The 22812-nt window shown below is 34.2% G+C and overlaps 1 protein-coding gene across 1 annotated transcript in view; it reads left to right on the forward strand.

The window, feature by feature from the left end:
* STPG2 (sperm tail PG-rich repeat containing 2) overlaps positions 1-22812 on the forward strand; it is a 517945-nt gene that overhangs the window by 150598 nt on the left and 344535 nt on the right. The window contains exon 10 of the mRNA XM_088020218.1: positions 4802-4894. Within this exon, the coding sequence (XP_087876344.1) occupies positions 4802-4894 (93 nt within the window). The remainder of the gene's footprint in view (positions 1-4801; positions 4895-22812) is intronic.

Genomic DNA, 22812 nt, shown 5'->3' on the forward strand with positions numbered 1-22812 from the left:
TCTTGTAGGGCTGGTTTGGTGATCCAAATTCTTTGAGTTTCTGTTTGTCCTGGAAGCTTTTTCTCTCCTATTTTAATGACATCCTAGCATGATAAAGTATTCTTGGCTGCATATTTTTCTCATTTACCATCCTGAATATATCGTGCTCATCCTTTCTGGTCTGTCAGGTCTCTGTGGATAGGTCTCCTGACAGTCTAATGTTTCTACCCTGTGTATTTGTTAGGTACCTCTTGTCCCAAGCTGCTTTCAGGGTTTTCTGTTTGTCTCTGAGATTTGCAAGTTTCACTATTATATGCTGAGGTGTTGACATATTTTTATTGATTTTGAGGGTAGTTTTCTGTTCCTCCGGGACTTGAGTGCCTGTTTCCCTCTCCAGATTAGGAGTTCTCTGCTCTAATTTGCTCCAATATACCTTCTGTCCCTCTCTCCTTCTTCTTCTGGGATCCCAATTATTTTAATATTGTTTTGTCTTATAGTATCACTTTTCTCTTGAATTCTCCCCCTGTGATCAAGTAGTTGTTTATCTCTCTTTTTCTTAGCTTCTTTATTCTGCATCATTTGGTCTTCTATATCACTAATTCTCTCTTCTGTCTCATTATCCTAGCAGTTAGAGCCTCCATTTTTGATTGCACCTCATTAATAGCCTTTTTGATTTCGACTTGGTTAGATTTTAGTTCTTTTATTTCTCCAGAAAGGGATTCTCTAGTTTCTTCTATGCTTTTTTCAAGCCCAGCTTGTATCTTTATAATCGTTATTCTGAACTTTAGTTCCAACATCTTACTTATTTCCATACTGATTATGTCCTTGGCAGTCAGTACTGCCTTTTGTTCTCTTTTTTGAGGTGAGTTTTCCATCTTGTCATTATGTCCAGAGAAGAATAGATGAACGAGAGAACAAAAACTAAAATGGCAACCACAACCCCAGAGAAATACACACTAAACAAATCAGAAGAGACCGAAACAGGAAAAAAAAAAATTAAAAGAAAGAAAAAGAGAGAATATAATCAGAGAGGTGAACAGAACAGTGCAGTACACTGGATCCTGTGTGTATTTTGGTCTGTTTGTTAGAAAACTAGATCCTAAAATTGTAAAGAAAGAAAAACTTATATATGTACAAGAATAAAGTTAAATACCATGTGTAAAAATGAAAATTAAAAGACAAAAAAAAAAAGGAGGAATATAAACAGGTGGACAGAACAGAGCAATACACTATATCCTGAGTGTATTTTGGTTGGTTTGTTAAAAGAAACTACATCTCAAAATTGTAAGGAAAGAAAAACTTGTATTTATGCAAAAATAAAATTGAGTACATTGAAACATTAGATTGTAACTGTAAAGGTGAAAATTTAAAAAGACTGTTACAAAACAAAACAGAAGAAGAAGAGAAAAAGAGAGAATATGATGAGAGAGGTGAAGTGAACAGAGACATACACTACATTCTGGGTGTATTTTGGTCTGTTAGAAGAAATTGTGTCCCAAAATCATAAAGAAAGAAAAACTTATATATATACAAAAATAAAATTAAATATAATGAAAAGATAGAATGTAACTGTAAAAATGAAAATTAGATTAAAAAAGAGTGGATAAAATAAGAAATTGGTTGAAAAAGGAAAGAGGAAAAAATTAAAAGTGAAAGACTATAGAATTATAGCAAATAAACCATGAATTCTGTATTCTATATTTCTGTGGTGCTAGAGTTTTGCAATTCTCAATGATTGGTAAACTTGTTCTTGGCTTGATATTCATGCTAATATTCTGGGGAGGGGCCTTTTGCATTGATTCACAAGTCTCTTTTCCCCGGTCGGAATTGCACCACTCTTGCCAGGGGCCAGGCTAAGTAATTGGCTCTGGATTGCTCTATGTGGCTTTTGTTCCCTGAAGGCTTTCTGTGCTGCTTTAGAGGATGAGAATGAAAATGGCACCCTCCCAGTCTCCAGCCCCAGAGCCAAAAGCTCTGGGTCCCACCTTGGTGCACCCTCAAGGGAAAGCAGTTATAACATCACTCCTGTCTCCCTGGTCTCCATCTGCTCTCTGTGCTCTCCAGCCTGTGACTGAATGTTTGTATCTCAGGCATGAGACCCTGCTTTGAGTCTCCAAGCTCTGCAGACTCCTGTGGCATGCATCCGAGCTGCTCTTTCTGGGGGAGAAAGGGGCTTCATGGGGAAACAGATCATGTTGCAGCCATTTTTTTCCTAGATCTCTGGTTGAGTTCACAGGTGTTCGGAATGATTTGATGGCTATCTAGCTGAATTCCTAGGACCAGGCAAAACTAAGTTCTCCTACTTCTCTGCATCTTGGACTCTCTCTTTGCTTTTGTTTAGATATTTTCTTCAGACATATCTTTCAATTAACTAATTTTTTTTAAAAACTGTGTTTCAATTGCTATTACGCTGACCTAAGTTTTTAATTTCAGATTATCCTATTTTTCAGTTCTAAAATGAATTCTATTTAAATCTTTCCAAAGATTTCACTTCTCAGGAGAAATTCTCCATGTTTTTAACTCTCGTTTTTCATTTTTTTCTTCTGTTTTCTTGAACACATTAATTATACTTATTTTAAAGTTCTGTGTACTAACTCCAATATCTGGATTACCTATTAGCCTGTTGTTATTTTCTGTTATTTTTTTCTTGAGTTTTGATCATGCATGTCTATCTTTCAGCATGCCCCCTAATTTTTAATAAAATGCCAGATATTGCATGCAATATAGGGACTTTAAATGGTGTTACCTTCTACTAGAGAGATTTTATACTTTCCTTTGCAAGGCGGATAGAAGTCAGAGATCACCTTAATCCAATCATGAATTACAGTGATTATATTTTTTCTAGGGCTTAATTTACCTCTGGCTTGTTCATTTTCCTAAGTGTAGTCCTCTAGGGATTTCAGCTCCAAGCCTGATGTGTTTCAAGACCCCTCTCTGTCAGCTTCTGAACTTCAATCTTTAATGCATCTGTGTTTTGGCTTAGATTTTTAGCATCACCCCATCTCTTATCCTCTGGCAAAGAGCTTCATGGGGAAACAGATCATGTGTTTTGAGGCTCCTCAAACCTGCAATTTTGCCATTTTTAATGGCAAAACTTAATAAGACCACAATAAGCTTTTTCTCAGTTCTTTAACAGCAACCTCTGCGAGGTCTAAACCCAAATTCTTTCTCTGTTGCCTTTATGAGTAAATGCCACCAGGGAAAAAGTATCCTACAGAGTGATAGCTTACCTTTCAGAGGTTCTACCCTCTTTAGAATCTTAGCCCCTCTTGTCTATGCTGACAGCTCAATGTTAGAAGCATCCACAACTGTATGAGGCCTTTAAAAATAAGATTTTCTTATATTTTATCTGGATTTCAATTATTTTTGGTAAAAATGTGATCTTCTGCAAACTTATTCCCTCTAAAGCCAAAGTCATCCAATGACTGATGCATTTTCTGAACTTCTACCCATAAACAGTAAAAATTGCAAAATGTGGGTGCCTGGATGGCTCAGTTGGTTTAGTGTCTGCCTTCAGCTCAGGTCATGATCTCAGGGTTCTGGGATTGTGCCCTGCATCCAGCTCCCTGCTTGGTGGAGAGTCTCTTTCTCCCTCTGCCCTTCCCCACTACTTGTGTGTGTGCTCTCTCTCTCTCAAATAAATAAATAAAATCTTTTAAAAAGTTGCAAAATGCTTTTGAATTTCTCTTTGCTATAATTTCTAGTACCACGTACATGATAATAATAAAATTTATTATAAAAGTGAATTATTTTTTCAGCATCAGTAAATATAAAACCTATACAAAATAATAATGCTGGCTCAGATGTTCTATATTTGAAGGCTTTCATAAGATGTGACTGATTTTTCTGTTTTTGAAAGTGATAAAACCTGTTTTCTTTTGAGTGACTAGGTAGGAATAATATTAGGAGAAGAGTAGAGAAGCACCAACTTCAGCATTTAGGTTAGAGAGGCATGTAGTTTTAAAGATATAGTATGTGAAGGATGGATTTTTTAGTAGATTAATTTTCCTCATAAAGTGAACAAAGAAAGAGATATCTAATTATTTTACTAGGTATTGCATTCTGAATTATTAAATATGAATGTCAAATTCTGAAATAAAAACTGAAGTATATAAAAATGGAAAAATAAATTCTCATCCCTTTTTGTATACACAGAGAATGCTACTACTGGTTATAGAGTTTAAAATATTAAATGAATGCAAATGAGTAAATTGTATGATGAATCAGAGTATAATATCACAAGGATTACTTAATTGCTAATTAAAATTTTACATTACCAGCTTCATGTAGCCTATTAATTTGCATCCTCAATACATATAAGGAATTACAATATTCAAAAGAGTGTGGATCATTCTGCTTAGAAAATTTATTAATCAAGGATTTCCACATAATCAATTTAAATAGTTACTGTTAATATATATTTATTTTATGTATTAGTAATCAAATACTAACAAGTAATACTATATGGCTAAATATCTCATATATGTTATGAAACAACAAAAATTGATGTCTGAATTTGACATCACAGTATAGGTAATAACTCACTCTTAATGTGTTTAAATAATGTATGTAGATCCATCCTACTTTTCTAGAGTTCCATATAATTAACTCTTTTTTCATTTTTATATCTCATTGACTTAAAGTCTTTTTCTCCTATATCCCATTTAAAATTTTTAATGAATATGCCTATCTCTATTTAATGATAGAGCAACATTGATGTACTTTCTTGCAAATTTATTACTTATTGTGCCACTTGAATTGATAAATAGAAATGATATACTCTTTTTATCCCTTCCTTCAATATGCTTTTTGGAACTCACAGGTTGGTGGAATTTCTGATGAACTACCTAACTTGACTAACCGCTATGCTGCTTTCCTGTCAAAAACACAAAGATCTACTAAACTGTCAGATATGGTAAGAAGACTCCTCTATATCCAAACTTATTTGTAATCTAGAAATCATGGAGGAGACTGTATAACATGAACAGTATATTAGGATCTGAGAGACGTACCTGGTAGCCTGTTGTAACATCTTTGGTGAGCATGATACTTCCATATTTTTAAAGTTCAGCCAAAATTCTTGAGGCTAAGTAGAAGTCCAGCATTGCTCTGTGAGAGACTATTATATGGGACAGCTTCTGTAGGGTTAGAGAACATTTGTTTTTAGGACATATAGGAAATCATAATCATTTTGGGTATGAAGTGAAAGGTTTACTTTAGGTTCACCTCAGTTTATTCATAAGTGTAAATTTTTTCTTTTCAATTTGAATCTGTCTTGCAACCTAAGACTCTTCATTCAGGGCTTTTCTTTAATCCATGTTAATCTGTATTTTAAACTGTTGCTATGAATTTTTCTAACTAAATTTCCATTTTTTATAAATACCTAATATTGAATAAGTTGAAATAAGCAAAGCAGATGAAATTTAACAATGAATATTTATTCATTCAGAATAAATTTACTAAAAGATCAATTTGAAATTTGCAGTTAAAAAGTTAGACTTCCATGTACAGGTATTGTTAAAATGAATTTTTATAGACATTGGGCTGAAATTAATAAGAAATTAATAAGATATTAATAACATATTAGTAAAACAAACTCATCAACCAGGTTTTAAAGTGTAGCCATCAACTTGAGAAGTAGCACTGCTTGCTGAAATAAAATTCTAGTAGGTGTACAATGCCAGGAGTTCATTTATAATGTTTTCAGTGGTGAAGTAACTAGTATAAAATTAAGAAGAACTAGTTTAAAGAAAGGACAAATGCAAAGCTAATTAAATTAATATAGCTGTGAATGTCTAAGAAATCATAGGGATTAATTTGGTGAGAATCATCAGAAATGGGCTTATTTTTTTCCGAGATATCAGTTTATTGAATCTTATTTTTTTTCAAAGACATTGGTCGATGGGGTCAGAATTAGCATTAGGTTTTATGATTTTTTTTGTAGTTGTAAGTTCAAAGACAGTTAAAATCATCCAGCAGTGTTCTTGACATGTAAGAGATTCTCATAATTGTAAAATAAATGTTTTTTTAAAATGCCTTGTTTTAATAGATCATTTCTTTATCTTGAGTTTTATGGTTGTGTTTGTTTCTCAAGTGAGTCATTATACACATTAGGATCCACTGTGAAGTATGTCAGAGGTAATTTATTACTAGTATAAAGTTTTTAAGCATAAGAATATTTAGTGGATTCATAGTTATTTCTATCATGATATTATAGCTACTAGGAAAAAATGCAAATCTCTGAAGGTACCCATAGGACTGCATATGTATGTGCTAAATGTTTGTAGAGAAACAAGATGGTGACGTGCCCTAAAGAAAGATCAGTTACTTTATCAACTGCTTTTACTTAATTTACATTTTTCTCTTTTAACTTGGTCTCTCACTGGATCTGGAAACTCCTGTTTTAGTATTGTTGTTTTTTGACATGAAACATTTGGAATTTAAAGTATTGGGTGGGACTTTGCTTACCCAAGAAGCAAAATAGTTTAATTACATAGAATACTTTGGTTTTAGAAACTTTTCTGCATATAAAATACCCTTCAAATATGTAGGTGTATAAAATATATCTCATGAAAAATCCAAACTATTGATCCCAGATCAAAATTGATTTCAAATTTATAAAGTAATGGAATTAATTTTATAATTTTCACTTACAGTAAAAATATTAGAAAATTTACTGCCTACATTTTAAAGGGTGTAAGTTTGATTTTCAACATTTTATATGTTTCACATAAAAATATTTAAAAACTCAGGCTTCTGGTTTCATATGAAAGACATATACATACATCTCTCTTCCTTTTACATGGTCCCAATGAAATAGATTTTTTTTTAAACTACAACATAGCATTAGTTTAATATAAAAAGACAAAGAGATTGAAAATATGATAAATGGAGGCTAGAAACAAGCCAAACATCTGTTTATTGGGCATAGTAGTTAGGAGTATTTGATATAAAAAACAATAAATTATCCTGAAATGAATAAAGACAGAAGTCTTCAATTAGAAGAACTGAACATAATACCAAGGAAGATGAATTTTAAAAGACATACATCCCTTTCACATAGCTTTGCATTTTCAGAAGACTAGAATTAAAATACCCTTGAAGCTTCCACAGAGAAAAGTAACTGGGTCACCTACAGAGGAACGAGAAACATACTGATATCCAACACTTTCCCAGCAGCATTGGCAACATTTCAGAGCTGGGAGATGATGGAATAACACTTTCTTGAATTTCCAAGAGGAAATCAATTTGGATATAGAATTCTGCCTTTATACAATATAAATCCAATTAAATGAGTCAAGAGAATAATTTTCTGGTATGCAAGAGATCAGAAAGTTTAGTACTTCTACATTTCCATGTATAAAGATGCTCCAGCAAAATATAAAAAGGGAAATGACGGATGATATACCCCTAGAGAACAGAAACTGAGCATTTCCTGGATGAAGTAAAATGAAAAAAATTAATAAAGAGGGCATTTTTAGCTCATTCATGGGTCATTCTTGAGGAGTCATGGATTTGGTGGCAGAATTTCATTTACTTCTCTATGTGTTTGGCCACACTAGTTGGTTTGATAAGGAATAACCATGATATTCGAATTTCTGTTTTAATAGAAAAACAGAAGTGGTTTTAGATCAATCTATTCAAATTGCAGAGGACTTAGTTATAATATAAAAGTATAAATGTTAGAAAACTTAATATCAATAAAACAAAAGCAAGAAGTGAAAGGTTGGGATGCAGTAAAACGTGCCAAATTTCTTATAGTACACAGAGTCAAGAGATGTCAAAAATTGACAAATTACAGTAGAAGTTCTTATATTAAGTTTGTAATGGTAAATAAAAAAAACCCTCTAAGAAACCCAATTGTTGTTAAAATAAATTATTTCTGGAAATGGAACTAGAGAGAGATCAAAGAGGACAATTTTACTGTGTATTTTAGACTCATATATGATTTGATTTTTACTTATACTGTGAACATATTATTTTAAAATAAAAATAAAAATAGTACTCATGAGTTAATGGTGAGTATGTATTTGGAATGGCATGATCTACTGGTACCTAGACTGACCCATTCTCTGCAAACAACCAAAATTCTAGATTAAATAGAAACAAATATATTCATGAGTGCTTCCAAGAATTAGGAAGAAATTAGGAGTACACAGGCTAAAGACTAAATTAAGGAGGGCCCCGGAGTGGCAGAGCACTGAAGTTCACTTTTACCCTAAGGACCTTTGCCAAACCATATGACATTGAATTTTAATTTTTATAGCCTCCAAGCCCTCCAGGGAATGAAACAAAGCCTTAGACCTCTCATAGTGGGTAGTCTCAAAGAAGATTCATTAATACAGTTAAAACCCCAAAGGGTAAGCTGTACAGCTTAAAAGTTAAATGCAAATAAATCTACCTTTCCTACCTACCAGAGGATTTGAGAGAAGTTACTGGTGTTGGGCACTTTGGTTTTGAAGGTATATTAGAGGAATTACCCCTGAGAATCTGTTACATTTTATAATTCATTTAATGATGTGAATTGTTAAAAAACACAAAACATCTGTCACAGATATTAACAAAATTAATTTAATTTAATTTATTATTATTTTTTAAAGATTTTATTTATTTATTTGACACAGAGAGAGAGACAGCTGGAGCGGAACACAAGCAGTGGGAGAGGGAGAAGCAGGCTCCTGGCTGAGCAGGAAGCCCGATGCAGGGCTCGAACCTAGGACCCTGGGATCATGACCTGAGCCGAAGGCAGATGCTTAACGACTGAGCCACAATAAAATTAATTTTATTAATAAAAATAAGAGCTAATGCTTATATAGTGCTTGTTTTAAACCAGGCACCATTCCAAATATATAGTAACTCATTTGAATACTACAATTATGGTCATTTTTAAAAAAGAGGAAACTGGCGCCTGGGTGGCTCAGGTGGTTAAGCGTCTGCCTTCGGCTCAGGTCATGATCCCAGGGTCCTGGGATCGAGTCCCGCGTCGGGCTCCATGCTCCTTGGGAGACTGCTTCTCCCTCTGTCTTTCTCTCTCTCTTTCTCTCTCTGTCTTTCATGAATAAATAAATAAATAAAATCTTAAAAAAAAAATGAGGAAACTGGGGAGCACCTCAGTTGGTTAAGTGGCCAACTCTTTCGCCTTTGGCTCAGGTCATGGTCTCGAGGTCCTGGGATGGAGTCCTATGTCAGGCTCCCTGCTCAGTGGGGAGTCTGCCTCTCCCTCTCTCTGATCCTCCCCCACCCCCATGCTCTTTCTCTCTCTCAAATAAATAAAATTTAAAAAAAAAGAAAGTTATAATGGTATATTTAGGCAGAGAGGGCCTATATCAGTCAGGATCTAGTCAGGACATAGAACTGCACTAGTTATTTTGAGACAGATAATATAAGGGATCATGTATATTGGAGAACTGAAAAGGCAAAGAGGGAACACTAAAGTATCTTGGAAATAGTAACACAGGCAATCAGTGCCACCATTTTTAGGCCTTGGGGAATAAAGGGACTCGGTGGAATTATTAAAACTTGAAAGGTTGGAGAGAACTTTTCTTGCTGGGATTCAACCCTCTGAAGAGGAGGCATAGCTCAGCTGGTGCTAGTGTCTCAGGAGCTCAAAAGTAAGATCAGACCCTTGGGACCCTGAAGATAGTAAAAATATATTGGAAATGGGTTTCAGATGAACTATTTCACAAGAATCAAAGTTATTCTGACTAAACTATATTACCCTCAATCTTTTTTATAATTTCTCACTGGAACATATAAAGTGCTTTAATTTTTGCAGTTTTTGGAGTTTATTTTGTTGGTTAGTTTGCTTGTTGGCATCGTATCCTTCACCCAATCATTGGTGAGGGAGAGAACATTAAAATGAATTTTCTGAATATAGGCCCATTAATGCAAGTGAAGGATTTAGGCCAATGATTTCTGACACATTGGAGAGTGATTTGGTCACAGTGCACTTAGATACTTTGTGTATTTCCATTACATTTTGAAGTCTATATACATTTTCATATAATCATCTGACCTCATTAGTTCAGAAAATGGGTTTGATATGCAAGCAGCAAGAATAGGTGCTGTTGGATACCATCTTCATCAGAGCAGAGAAAGAATAGTGAAGGCAACTCCTGAGCCAGATACATTGGGATAAGCCAGATTCTAATAGTTTGCATTTTGATTGGGTGCTGTCAGTACTTACACAGGTTGTGAGAAGAATGGTATTCTACAGTTTTAGCTATTTTTGATTGCCCTACATAGGTCTCAGAAGTAAATAATAACTTCATGAAGAAATGATTTTATCTTTACTCTTTGGTTGCTCAAAAAATTTTGCACTTTCATGTGTTTTGAGAATGAAATCTGTCCTGACTTTGAAGGTGTCATGATTATTTAAAATGAACAACAGCAAAATGACTCATATTCTAGATAATCTCTGAGGTTTAAATATTGCTATATTTGTGGCATCATCCGAAACTGATTCCCACATTTTCTATCAACCAGTCATTATGTTGTAGCTTATGGGGTGATAAAAAAAAGAGAAAGTATGTTACAAGTGACATGGAAATGACTAGACTATAACTCCATCATTTAAATCCTTGAAGCCAACATGACTACATGTGCAACCCTACATATGGTATAAAAATGCTGTCATTAATACCATTAAAACCTCTTTATAATAAATTTGTGACTAATGAAACATGACATTTAGAAATCGACTTAAAATGTCCAATTATCTTACTTAGGACTCATATATTCATGAGGAGTAAACCTTGTGTCAATGTATTTATTTATTTATTTATTTATTTATTTATTTATTTATTTATTTGACAGAGAGAGACACAGTGAGAGCAGGATCACAAACGGGGGAGAGGGAGAGGGAGAAACAGGCTTCCCACGGAGCAGGGAGCCTGATGCAGGGCTCCATCCCAGGACCCTGGGATCATGATCTGAGCTGGAGGCAGACACTTAACGACTGAGCCACCCAGGCACCCCTGTGTCAGTGTATTTAAATGTTTGAGAATTCATCTCTTTTCAAAATTGCCTCCACTGATGAAGAGGAGGTACACTGGATTCATTTATAGAAATCTCACTGACAGTTAACACAGACATCTTTTGACCAATTCACAACATTAAACTTTTGAGGACCTGGTCATCATTATATACAAAAGTATGTACTAATGGTCCTTATGTTGGCATTTTTACAGACAAACAATAGTCCCATTGTATTATTACAAATGTCTAAGGGAAAAGGTGTTTTTCCATCACATAAATTTAAAATGTAGTCACTAAGTAATGTTATATTAGTATCATCCTCACAAATACATAGGGAACAAATATGGAAAACTCTATCAGCTTCGTGTAAGTTAAAATGACATTGATAGAAAAATATAAAAAAAGGGGAAAGGGAAAAGGTCAGAGATATGAGGAGTATAAAGAGAAGAGATAATGGGAAGAAGTATTTATGTTGTAATATTTGAGGGGGTACAGAGTGACATTAGGAAAACTGAAGTGGAATCATGTTGGAAAAATTGTAGCTACACAAATTTGTTTGCTACTATGGGAAGGAATTGCTGCTTTCCAGTTAAGAAGCAAATACATAGGAAGAAATCCCTTCATTCACCAGCCTTTCCAGTACCCTCTAGTATCTCCTGTTGGCTGAACCCAACAGGGAGTCATCTGACAAATACAGTTTGAAGATTCCCAGGTTTGGAGCTAGGACAATAAATAGCTGAAAATCTGGTACATTTCACTCCCTTGACCACTTAGTATTCATATGCATCTTTTTACTTACATGTGAATTTCCACATGATATTCCAAACAACTCTATGTTTCTGCTTAATATGGTACAACTATCTTTTGTATAACAAAAGTTTTTTCATTCTCCTAAATGAGGAGATACAAGTTTCCAACAGTGATTGTCTTCATCTCTGGCCAAATTTAGTCATAGCCTATCTAAATATTTTGTTATCTAAATACTGTCATAAATTGTTAATGTACGGTATTTGTTACCTACATACTGAATCATACTTTGTTAACTTCTTTTTAAAAAACATTTATTTATTTGAGAGAGAGAGAGCATGCTCATGAGTTGGGGGGAGGGGGAGGTGGCAGGGTTGGGAGAGAGGGAGATGGAGAGAGACTCTCCAGCAGACTCCCCGCTGAGTGTGGAGTCCAGTGCAGGCTCACTCTCACAACCCTGACATGACTTGAGCTGAAATCAAGAGTCCGTAGCTTAACTGACTGAGCCACCCAGGTGCCTTCTTATAAAACTTTTAGAAAATGAGAAGGAGAAGGAGAAGAAGGAAGATGAAAATAGTTAACACACACACACACACACACACACACACACACACAGAGAGAGAGAGAGAGAGAGAGAGAGAGAGAGAGAGAGAAGGAAATTTATATGAATAGCTGCCATGGCTGTAGATGATATTTCTGACTTCTTTCTTCTGCCACCCTCTCCATGTTTCCTTTGCCCTCAATCAGTGTGTCAGTTGCTGAGGGTTCTTTACCTAATGGAAGACCAAATCTTCATTTTTGAAGGAGATGAACACTTAATGATTCTTCCTTTTTTGGTTGATATGATTTTCTAAAAATCTTCTATTGGAGATAGAAATATTAAGAGGAATCTCGAAGAGTGCCCCAAAAAGTTTTTCCTGCCTTCACTGTGTATCAGCAATTCAGATTTCACTTGTTAATTATGACAAATCACCACAGTCAGTAGAGTAACCTCGACTTTGTTTCAGTAGCATCAGTAGCCCAAAATGCTAGTTGACACTGAACTTTCAATTCTGTAGAATCAGAGTTGTGTCTCTAAGTGGAAGCATTCCTCTCTTGGGAATCAAGACTTATAAATAAGTAGAGCTCAAAGTTATGGAGACAGCAGGCAAACATTGTGTGTGTTATTGGTGAAATAATGACAAGGGGTACTTGATATATATTGCATATGGAGCACCATGTATGCTTAAACCCTGTCCTCCCAAGGCCTTGTCTCGCAACTGGCACCTTAATTGAGTTTTCAGCAAGCCCTTCTATTCTTTTAGATTGGCTGCTTTTAACTGATGACGGTATGTTAGACCTAGTGAATTCTGTGAGCACAAGCCTGATGCTACATTTCTTTTACTGTGAAATAAGTTCCTTGATCAGGAGTAATGTCTAGAATACTGTAACAGTAAATAAACCATTCTCTAAGTCCAAGGAGGGCAGTACTGGTGATAGAATTATTGACAGGGAAGACAGATGAGGTCCTTTCTTGTAATGACCTTTTTAACGTTTTGAAGTCAAGGTTATACTCTGTCCTTAAAAGAGAGTAAAGTGTTCTTTTTCCTCCTATTCTCTCAGTTTATTTATTTTTTGCAAGATTGATTTATTCTTCCTTAAATGTTTGTAAGGATTCACTGTTAAAGCCTTCTAGGAAAAAAAAAAAGCCTTCTAGAGCTGAGATTTTACTTGTGGGAGGGTTTTAAAGGAAGGATTCAATACCCTTATCTATTAAACGTGTGTTTCTGATGATTTGTCATCTGGGGTCTTGTTGACCTTGGAGAGACTGCCCATTCCAGGATCAGCCAATTACTGGAGATAGCAAATGACTCTCCTGCAAGTGTTCCTTTCTTATGCAAACTACCAATCCAGAGCTCACCATCAACCACCTACTCTATGGGGTTCTCACACTAGGAGCCTTTATTTGCTGACTTTAATCATCCCAAGGACAGGTAACCAGACAAGGAAGAGCCCACTATGCTTAAGAGTCTGCTGAAAGTACTCAAATTAACCAATCCTAAACCTGCATACCCTGCCTCACTGTTCTTCCTGTGGAAACCACAGTAAAGGCTCTCATCCATATTTTCCCCTTTCTGCCTCCCCACCAATCTTGGTGCTTTTCTGTGTGACCCCCTATGACACTGGGATCTGTGAGTATAACAAACTTTTAACAAACTTTGTTTCAAAGAGTCATCTCTCAATCTGTTCACCTTGACATACCTAAATAATAATAAAACCTGTTTTATATACCTTAATAGATATTGGACTATTTATATTTTGTATTTTTTCTTTTGTCTGCTTTTATTAATTCAACTTTTAGAGAAATATATCCACTTCTTCCAAATTGGCAAATATATTTGTTTAATCATAATATTCCCGTCTTTTTGTTTATAAGATTTATAGTGATGCCCCTTCTTTCCCCCCTGATATTAGTAATTTGTGTTTTCTCCCCTCTCCCTCCCTCCCTCCTTCCCTCCCAATCTCCCTCTCTTCCTTCCTTCTTTTTTTCTGTAATCAATCTTACTAGAAGTTTATCAGTATTTATAATCTTTTTTTAAAGAAAACTTTTGACTTTGTTGATTTTCTCTGTTCTATATTTTCTATTTCATTGATTTTCTTTATAATTTTTCTTTGTGCTTTTCCTAGGTTTGATTTGTTTTTCTTTTTCTAGTGTCTTGAAATCGAAGCTCAACAATGATTTTTGGCTTCTTTTTGATTATATGTATTTTTAAAGCAATAAATTTCCTTCATATACTGCTTAGCTGTATTCCTCACATTTTATGTTGTTTTTAATTTTCACTTAGCTTAAAGTATTAATTCACACTTTTATTTGACCAATTTAGATGAGTGCTATTTAATTTTTATAAAGTTGGCTTTTTTTTGAATTGTCATTCTTTCAAGCTTGGTTCCATTATGAAAAATAGAAAATATTCTATAGGGCGCCTGGGTGGCTCAGTTGGTTAAGCGACTGCCTTTGGCTCAGGTCATGATCCTGGAGACCCCGGATCGAGTCCCACATCGGGCTCCCTGCTTGTCGGGGAGTCTGCTTCTCCCTCTGACCCTCTTCCCTCTCGTGCTCTCTATCTCTCATTCTCTCTCTCTCAAATAAATAAATAAAATCTTAAAAAAAAGAATATATTCTATATTCAATTATTTCAATGTATTAAAAATTTAGTCTTTCTTTATGGATCAGCCTGTGATCAACTTTTTGTGTGTGTATGTGGAAGGAGTGACCCATCGTCACTTTGTGATATCTGTAGAGTTTTCCTTAATGCATTAAAATATTCTTAGTAATACACACCATTTTATCTGCAGGCTCTTTCAATATCAGGAGATAGAATTTATCAGAGGTTGCAGATTCAGCTTTATTTGGAACATCTTCATTATTTGCAACAATTACTTCCAAGTGTTTTGAAATGTGTTTTTATGAACCATAATATATGAATTTTTAGTGTCAGTAGGAAAGTTACTTTTTGAAAGAAAAGATGGGCATTAAATGGGAGGTTAGTAATTTTTTCTCAATCTTCTAATGAGCCTTTTATGAATATCATTATTCAAGAATTTTTTTTAAATCTTAATTTTGCCGTGGACCACTGTCACACATTTAAGACCATTGCTTTGAAGTTGATTTTAATTTGTCTTAACTTTACACAGATTATTTATTTCTTAAAGGTGGATAGTCTGTTTTCATTGTTGTTATTTCTGGTTTGTATCATACTAGGTACATACTAGGTTCTCAGCATATAGTTTGACATTTAAGGAAGAATATAAATCAGAAGATTCTCTTTTTTCTTATAAGCAGTATTTACCTTAAAGGAAGAATAATGTAATTATGAAATATTTAATGAACCTAAAAAGGAGATGAAATCCTTGTCAAATTGATACATAGTCTAAAAGGAACACTTGGTATTATCTACATAAAAGTTGAAAAAAAGCTGAGAAAATAGATTTATGTTTTATGTTATAACTTGCATGTAATCTAGTTGTGGTGTTTTTGTGCCTATATTTTCTGAAATAAAAGGCTGTTTGAGGGTATTTTTATTCTCTGTATCAATATAACTTGTTGGATGTATCTTTACATGAATATGACTATACCTTTTACTTTATTTTTTTTAAGTTTTATTAAAAAAATTTTTTTAAAAGTAGGCTTCGTGCCCAATGTGGGACTTGAACTCAAAACCCTTAGACCAAGAGTCTCATGCCTTAACAACTGAGCCAGCCAGCTGCCCCTGAATATACTTTTTAAATATTAAATTTATTTTACTTATTTTCAAAGGCTACCACGTATCTAAACTTTTTTATGTTTTGAATTTTTCTTAGCTGGGTAAGATTGATGTGGGAAACAAAGGCAAAAGAAAAAAACTTAAATGTCCTTACAACTTACAGCCCGTTGACAAGCCCTTGAGATAGGCAGAGTGACCTTCCTGAAGAAACTCAACTGTCTTGATGTTAATACTTTGCCGAAGGCAAAAGGCAATTTTAGCTTAACATTATCCCACCTCCAGGATCCTGTAAATTTCCTTTAACATATAAAAATTCCTTTGGGATCTTCCTTTATCTCTATCTTCTCCTCCCCAAGATACATGTTGGCAATCATCCCTCAAACATATGGCCTACTGATATACATCTGAAGGGTCCCATGACTTAGGTTTTATTAGACAGTAATACATGACCTTTTCCCAACAATAGCTAGCCTCCTCAAGGTCTGGAAACCTTGCTTCCAAATTCTTTAGAGACTTAAGCTATCCCTAACCCCCTCCCAACTTGAAAGTATATAATCAGTCACCCCTTGCAACCCCAGGGCAGCTCTTTCTGCCCATGGGTCCTATCCCCATGCTTTAATAAAACCACCTTTTTGCATCGCAAGAATTATTTCTTGACCATTCACTCTGAACCCCAACATTTTCACATGAAGATAAGTCTACATAAAAATAGAAAAATATGAAAGTCACTTATTGTTTGCCAGTGTTCAATGTGTGTTCAGATTTTCTTAATTTGTTCTATTTCCAAAATTCTTTCCTGACCTAGCACTTTATTTTCTTGGTAACCTATCCCATTTATTTTTTAAGTTAGTTCAGTGTGCTAATTTTTTTCATAGTGGTGGTGAGCCACCATTAATTACAGTGGTTCTAATTGGGCTTCAGAGAATCATCAGTTTAGTTGTGTTTTCCCTAAACATAATTTCTAGGACTATATGATAAGCATCAACTTAACTTGAGATAAGAGTTTGCTCTCAGATAGAGATTACTGTGAAAATAACTGTAGAGGTTTTTTTGCTTGTTGGTATCAGGTATTGTATATATCCAATTTAGATAAATCATTTCAAAGAATTGATTATCTTTCATGTGTAGACCTGATCTTATACTGTTATAAATTTTGGAGGTTTTATTTTTAGTACCTGTTCTAAAGTATAGCTGATTTGAGCTTCAATATTCTCAGGATTTTCAATGATAATTTTGTTATTTTTGATTAAAATAAACACTGCAAAACAGGAAACAAACCTAAAAATTACATTATTGTAAATGTTAAAATTTGTGTTCAACTTGTTCATTTAAATTGCCTATTAAATTTAAAATATTCACAGTTAAATTTCAAATTTAGGATGAGATTGTGTAGAAAATTTGGGTTTTATGTATGCATTAGCAGTTTTAAAATTTGAAACCCATTGATTCTGTGTGATATTTATTACATTTAAAAACTATGCTCCTATATTGAATGAGGATTTTTTTATTATTTAATCCATCATGTGTAGATATATGGTGCAATATTAATGATGATTGGGAACAGTAAACACTTGGAATTACCTATTATCATCCACTGTAATCTTAATTGAGAGTTTAAAACTATACTCCCATCATTACACCATCAAGTAGTAGAAGCTGTTGTATAATTCAGGGACACAGTGGGTCACTTATATCTATAACCCATCCTCTCTCTTGACCTCATATAAATGTACAGTTGCCTCTCTGACATTTCCACTTGGATTTCTTATTGCTATTTTTCATTTTAATGCAGCCAAATCCAATTAATTCTTGTAACTTCTTCATTTGCTCTAATTCCAGACAAATAGAATATAAGTATTGTAAAACACAACTCCAGTGATAAAGTTAGGCAGATAAAGTTTTGAAGGAATTAAACTTTCAGCTGGCTCTTAAAGTTAATTTAGTGGATTGAGGAAGATGAAAAAAAAAAGATATTTTTAACTTCTTGGGGCAGCTATTTATTCTCTTCCATTTCCTGTTTCTGTTTTTGTCATGAGTATCTGGATTTTCTTTTTTCTTTTCTTTCTTTCTTTGAGAGAGAGAGAGAGAGAAAGAGAGCATGCACTTGTGAGCTTGTGAGCGGGGGCAGGGGGAGGGGCAAGGGGAGAGAGACAGAATCTTAAGCAGGCTCCAGGAACAACGGTGAGCCTGACTCGGGGCTCCATCTCAAGACCCTGAGATCATGACCTGAGCTGAAATCAAGATTTGGATGCTTAACTGACTGAGCCACCCAGACGCCCCATCTTGATTTTCTTTGAAGCTTAAATTGCTCAAATTCTCTTTGGGATGGAGGTTATTTTTAACATCATTGTAAAATATCTGTTGTGTTGTCAGTATTCTTAGAAGGTACATACTAGGGTGAGTTTATTTTGCTAAAAGATTTTGCTTCAAGCTTCATCATAAAGGTATCCCTTTCCTCTTTAGAACGGTATTATTGGATCATTATTATAACTAGATTTTGCCATTTGCTAGTAGATCCAGAATTATATGCGTAAAATCAGTGTTTCTCAGTCCTGGCTTAGAAAACTTCTTAGAATCAGCTAGAGAACTTGAAAAAATGCCAGTGTCAAGTCCCCACCCCTAGATATTATGAATTAATTATTGTGGAGTGGGGCCCAAGTATCTATATTTTTTGAAGCTCTTAGACAATGTTAAGACAAGTGCATGTTGAAAACTGAGTTAGAATATACTATAATTGGGGCAGCTGGGTGGCTCAGTCAGTTAAGTGTCTGCCTTCAGCTCAGGTCATTATCCCGGGGTCCTGGGATTGAGCCCTGAATTAGGTTCCCTGCTCAGCGGGGAGCCTTCTTCTTCTCCCTCTGCCACTCCTCCTGCTTGTGCTCTCTCTAACTTACTCTCTCTTTCTCAAATAAATAATTAAAATCTTAAAAAAAGAATATACTATAATTTATACTAAGTTTCACACAATGTTAGCTCTCCCTTACTTTCTAAATAATTTTAAGCCCTTATCCAGTTCATTCATTCATTCATTCATTCAGCATATATTTATTGAGGGTTTAGCATGAGCAGCTCTAGGTTTTTAGGAACATAGATGTGGACAAGACATATAAGATCTTTGCCTTCATGGAAAAAATATTTTAATGCAGAGGGAGAAAGGAGGGCATAAGTAAAAATATTAAATAAACATGACTTTTTTCTGTTGGGTGTAATGAATCAGGAAGAAAATATACAGGGTTCTGTGAAAGAGAGAAATGACAGAAATATGGGACAGGTGGATACTCCCAGAAGTTTTCTCTGATAAAATAGCATTGAGTTAAGATCTAAATGAGAAGAAGACAATGGTGAAAAGAGGCTAAGGAAGATTTTTCCAGACAGAAGGAGCTTATAGCACCAGAGCCCCAGGGAGAAAAAACTTGACATATTTGAGGAACAGAAGGAAAATTAGATGGGTGGCTTTCAGATGAGAAAAATCTGTTGTTTGAATTGATGTTCCCCCAAAGGTAATTTATCATTTCTCTCTGATTGATTTCAAGATTTTTTTTTTTTGTCTTTAGTTTTCAGCAATTTGATTATGATGCCTATGGGTATAGATTTACTTAGGTTTATCTTGTTGGAGGTTATTGAATCTGTGGGTTTATATCTTTTGTCAAATTTGGGAATTTTTAGCCATTATTCCTTCAAATATATATACATATTTTATATATATATATAAAATATATAAATAATATGTAATATATAAATAAAAATATGAATATATTTATATATATTTATCCCTGCACTCTTTCTTCTCTCCTTTTGAGTCTCTGACACAAATGTTAGACCTTTTGGTATTTTCCCACAAATCCGTAAGGCTCTGTTAATTCTTTAAAATCTACTTAAAAATCTACTTTCTCTTTGTTGTTCTGATTTGGGTAATTTCTACTGATCTATCTGTAAGTTGATTGACTCTTTCCTTTATATCTCCATTTGGCCACTTAGCTCATCCAGTGAGATTTTAAAAAATTGTTAATTGTATTTTCCATTTATCATTTTAATTTCATTTAATTTTTCTTTGTATACTATAGATTCTTACTAAGAGTTTTTAATTTTCCATTTGTTTCAAGGATGTTATAATTGCTCCTTGGTACTTTTGTATGATATTTGCTTTAAGATCCTTGTCAGATAATTCCAGCATCTGTTTCATTTTGATGGTGTCACCTCTTGATTATTTTTTCTCATTTGAGTTGAGTTTTTCCTTTTCCTTCATATGATGAGTAATGTTGGATTGTGTCCCAGACATTTTCAGTACTATGTTAAGAAATTCTGGTTCCTACTTAAATCAGTTTTAGCAGATAGTCAATTTATTTGGGTTTAGGGCACACATCCTGCACCATTTTTGTGAGCTGTAGTTTAGATGTCAATTTAGTATTTAAAATCTTTGCATTGCTATTTTGTTCTGTCTTGTTTGTATGCTACCCAGTGGCCAATTTGAGACTTGGACAGTATTTTACATGACATTTCAGTTCTCAGATCTTTTACTTTGTTGATTTGATTCTGGTTTCACCCATGAGCCACTTGGGGGTATACCAAAGACTTCATATACAGATTTGAATAATGCCTTTCTCCAGCTTCCTCTTTTCTATAATCCACTCCTCTCCTGCCACTCTCTAGCTTGAAGGAGGTAAGGTGCTGTCTTTTTGTTGTCATACTTAGTACAGAGTGGAGTTGGGTGACAAGGCTTTGCCCTGTAGTTTCTGCATCATCAGGTGGGGAGCAGGAGAGTGCACTTCATTAGTGCAGCACAAAAATGGTTAGTAGGGTTCTGCTCCACAGTCTCCACAGCACCTGGTGTAGGGGCAGGGTGCAGACTTTTTAGCAGTATTTCTCTGGAGAAAGAGTGAGTGTAGTCAAAAGTGCTACAGGGATTTCTTCTCACTGGTTCTTTGGCTAGAAAGAACAGGACAGGCTTTTCTTGAGGCTGTTTCTTTCTTTTTTTTTTTTTCCCCTGTGTCAGTTGATATTTCCAGGTTGTGGGCTACTCTTGTGTCTAACCTAGGATGTATAGGAGGAAAAAGAAAACCAATTTAAGGAATTAATTGAATTAACTGTCAGCTCTTCCCTTGAGTCCTGAGGATTTTAGTCTACTTTATTTTCTCTGCTCCTCAGGGACTTCTGATAGCTATATTTGATCCAGGATTTTAGTTGTAATTTACAGGATTAGGATGGAATGTGCTTATTCCATTTTGTCTGGAACTGAAAGCCCCCTATTTAATTTTCAAGCTTTTAGTTAGTTGCTCTATGTATTCCATCTAGGGATTTTAGATGGATTCAGCGGGAGAGGCAAGATGGATTATGTTTATTCCATTTTAACTGGAGCTAAAATTTCCTGTATTTGATTTTTTAGTGCTAAAATATAAGTATCTTTTTGAAAAATTATTTTCCAATTATTTGTTATAGTATTTAGAAATACATACTGCATATTGACCTTATATCCACTGATCGTGAGAAATTGTTTATATGTAGTATACTTTAGATTATATGCATACAAAGCCATATAATCTATGGAAAATGACTTCGCACTCCCTATGCATTTTATAATGGTGATGATGAAGATGATTATCATGTTTTAGTGTACTGGCACTGGCACCAGCACAATGTTGAATAAAACTAAAGAGAATGAACATCTTTATTTAGTTTCTGGGAGAACATTTCAATATTTCACTATATTGCATAATATTAACAGTAATTAAAAATAATCTTTATCATTAAAAGAAGTCCTCTTCTATTTCTATTTTGCTAAGAGTTCATTTTGGGAATATGTATTAAACATTAATTTTTTACATTATTGGGGATAGTTATGATTTTTCTTCTTCATTCTCTTATTTAGTAAATTACATTGATTGCTTTTTTGAATATGAATTCATTTTTTGCATATATTGAATAGTCCCATCTGTTCATGATGTAGTATCCTTTTTTATATGTTATAGCAATTTACTTGCTAATATTTTATTTAGGATTTATGCTTCTGTATCCATGGGATAGATTGTTCTTTAATTTTTCTCTTTAGTAATTTCATTGTCAGGCTTTGATATCATGGTTATGGTTACCTCCTAAATTAAGTTGGTAACTGTTGCCTCTTCTTTTCTGGAGGAATTTGTGTGGGATTGGTGTTTTTCCTTAAATGCTTCTTAGAATTCACTGGTGAAACCATCTGAGACTAGAATTTTTTGAGGTAGTTTTAATAACATTAAATTCCTGTAGTAGATTTAGGGACTATTTTAAAACTTTTTTCTTGTGCCAGTTTTCTTTCTATTATATTTGTTGGTCAGTCTTGCTAGATTTTTTAAATCAATTTTATTGATCTTTTCAAATAACCATTTTGTGGCTTTGTTGATTTTCTATTTTCTATTTATCACTCTTGCTGTCTTAAAAAAAACTTTCCACTTTATTTAGGTTTGTTTTTCTAGATTTTTAATTGGATGCTTAGATATTTGATTTTGGTTATTCCTCTCCATAAATTTCCCTCTAAGCCCCATGTTAGCTGCATTCCACACATTTTTGTACATCATATTTTCATTATCACTTTAAAATATTTTATTACTTCCATTATAATTTGTTCTTTGGCCTGTCAACTTGAAAATAATGAGCCACAAAGAAAGGCAAAGGAATGTTTATTTGGGATTAAAGAGTTAGAATTTGGGGAGCACTGATTCAGTAAGAAACCCAAATAGTATTTCTGATTGTAGGGTGAAAGCAAGAGGTTTTTATGAGAAAAAGGAAAAGGGCAATTACATAATTTGATATATGGAAAAAAGGTTTTTCTGTGGGTGTTAAGAAGCTAAACTACTCTGGATTATACACTGATTGACTACTGGTTCTATCTTCA

Source organism: Eumetopias jubatus, unplaced genomic scaffold, assembly GCF_037043125.1.
Source record: "Eumetopias jubatus isolate StellerSeaLion01/CBP00866 unplaced genomic scaffold, mEumJub1_p1.0 scaffold_2, whole genome shotgun sequence".
Taxonomy (NCBI): domain Eukaryota; kingdom Metazoa; phylum Chordata; class Mammalia; order Carnivora; family Otariidae; genus Eumetopias; species Eumetopias jubatus.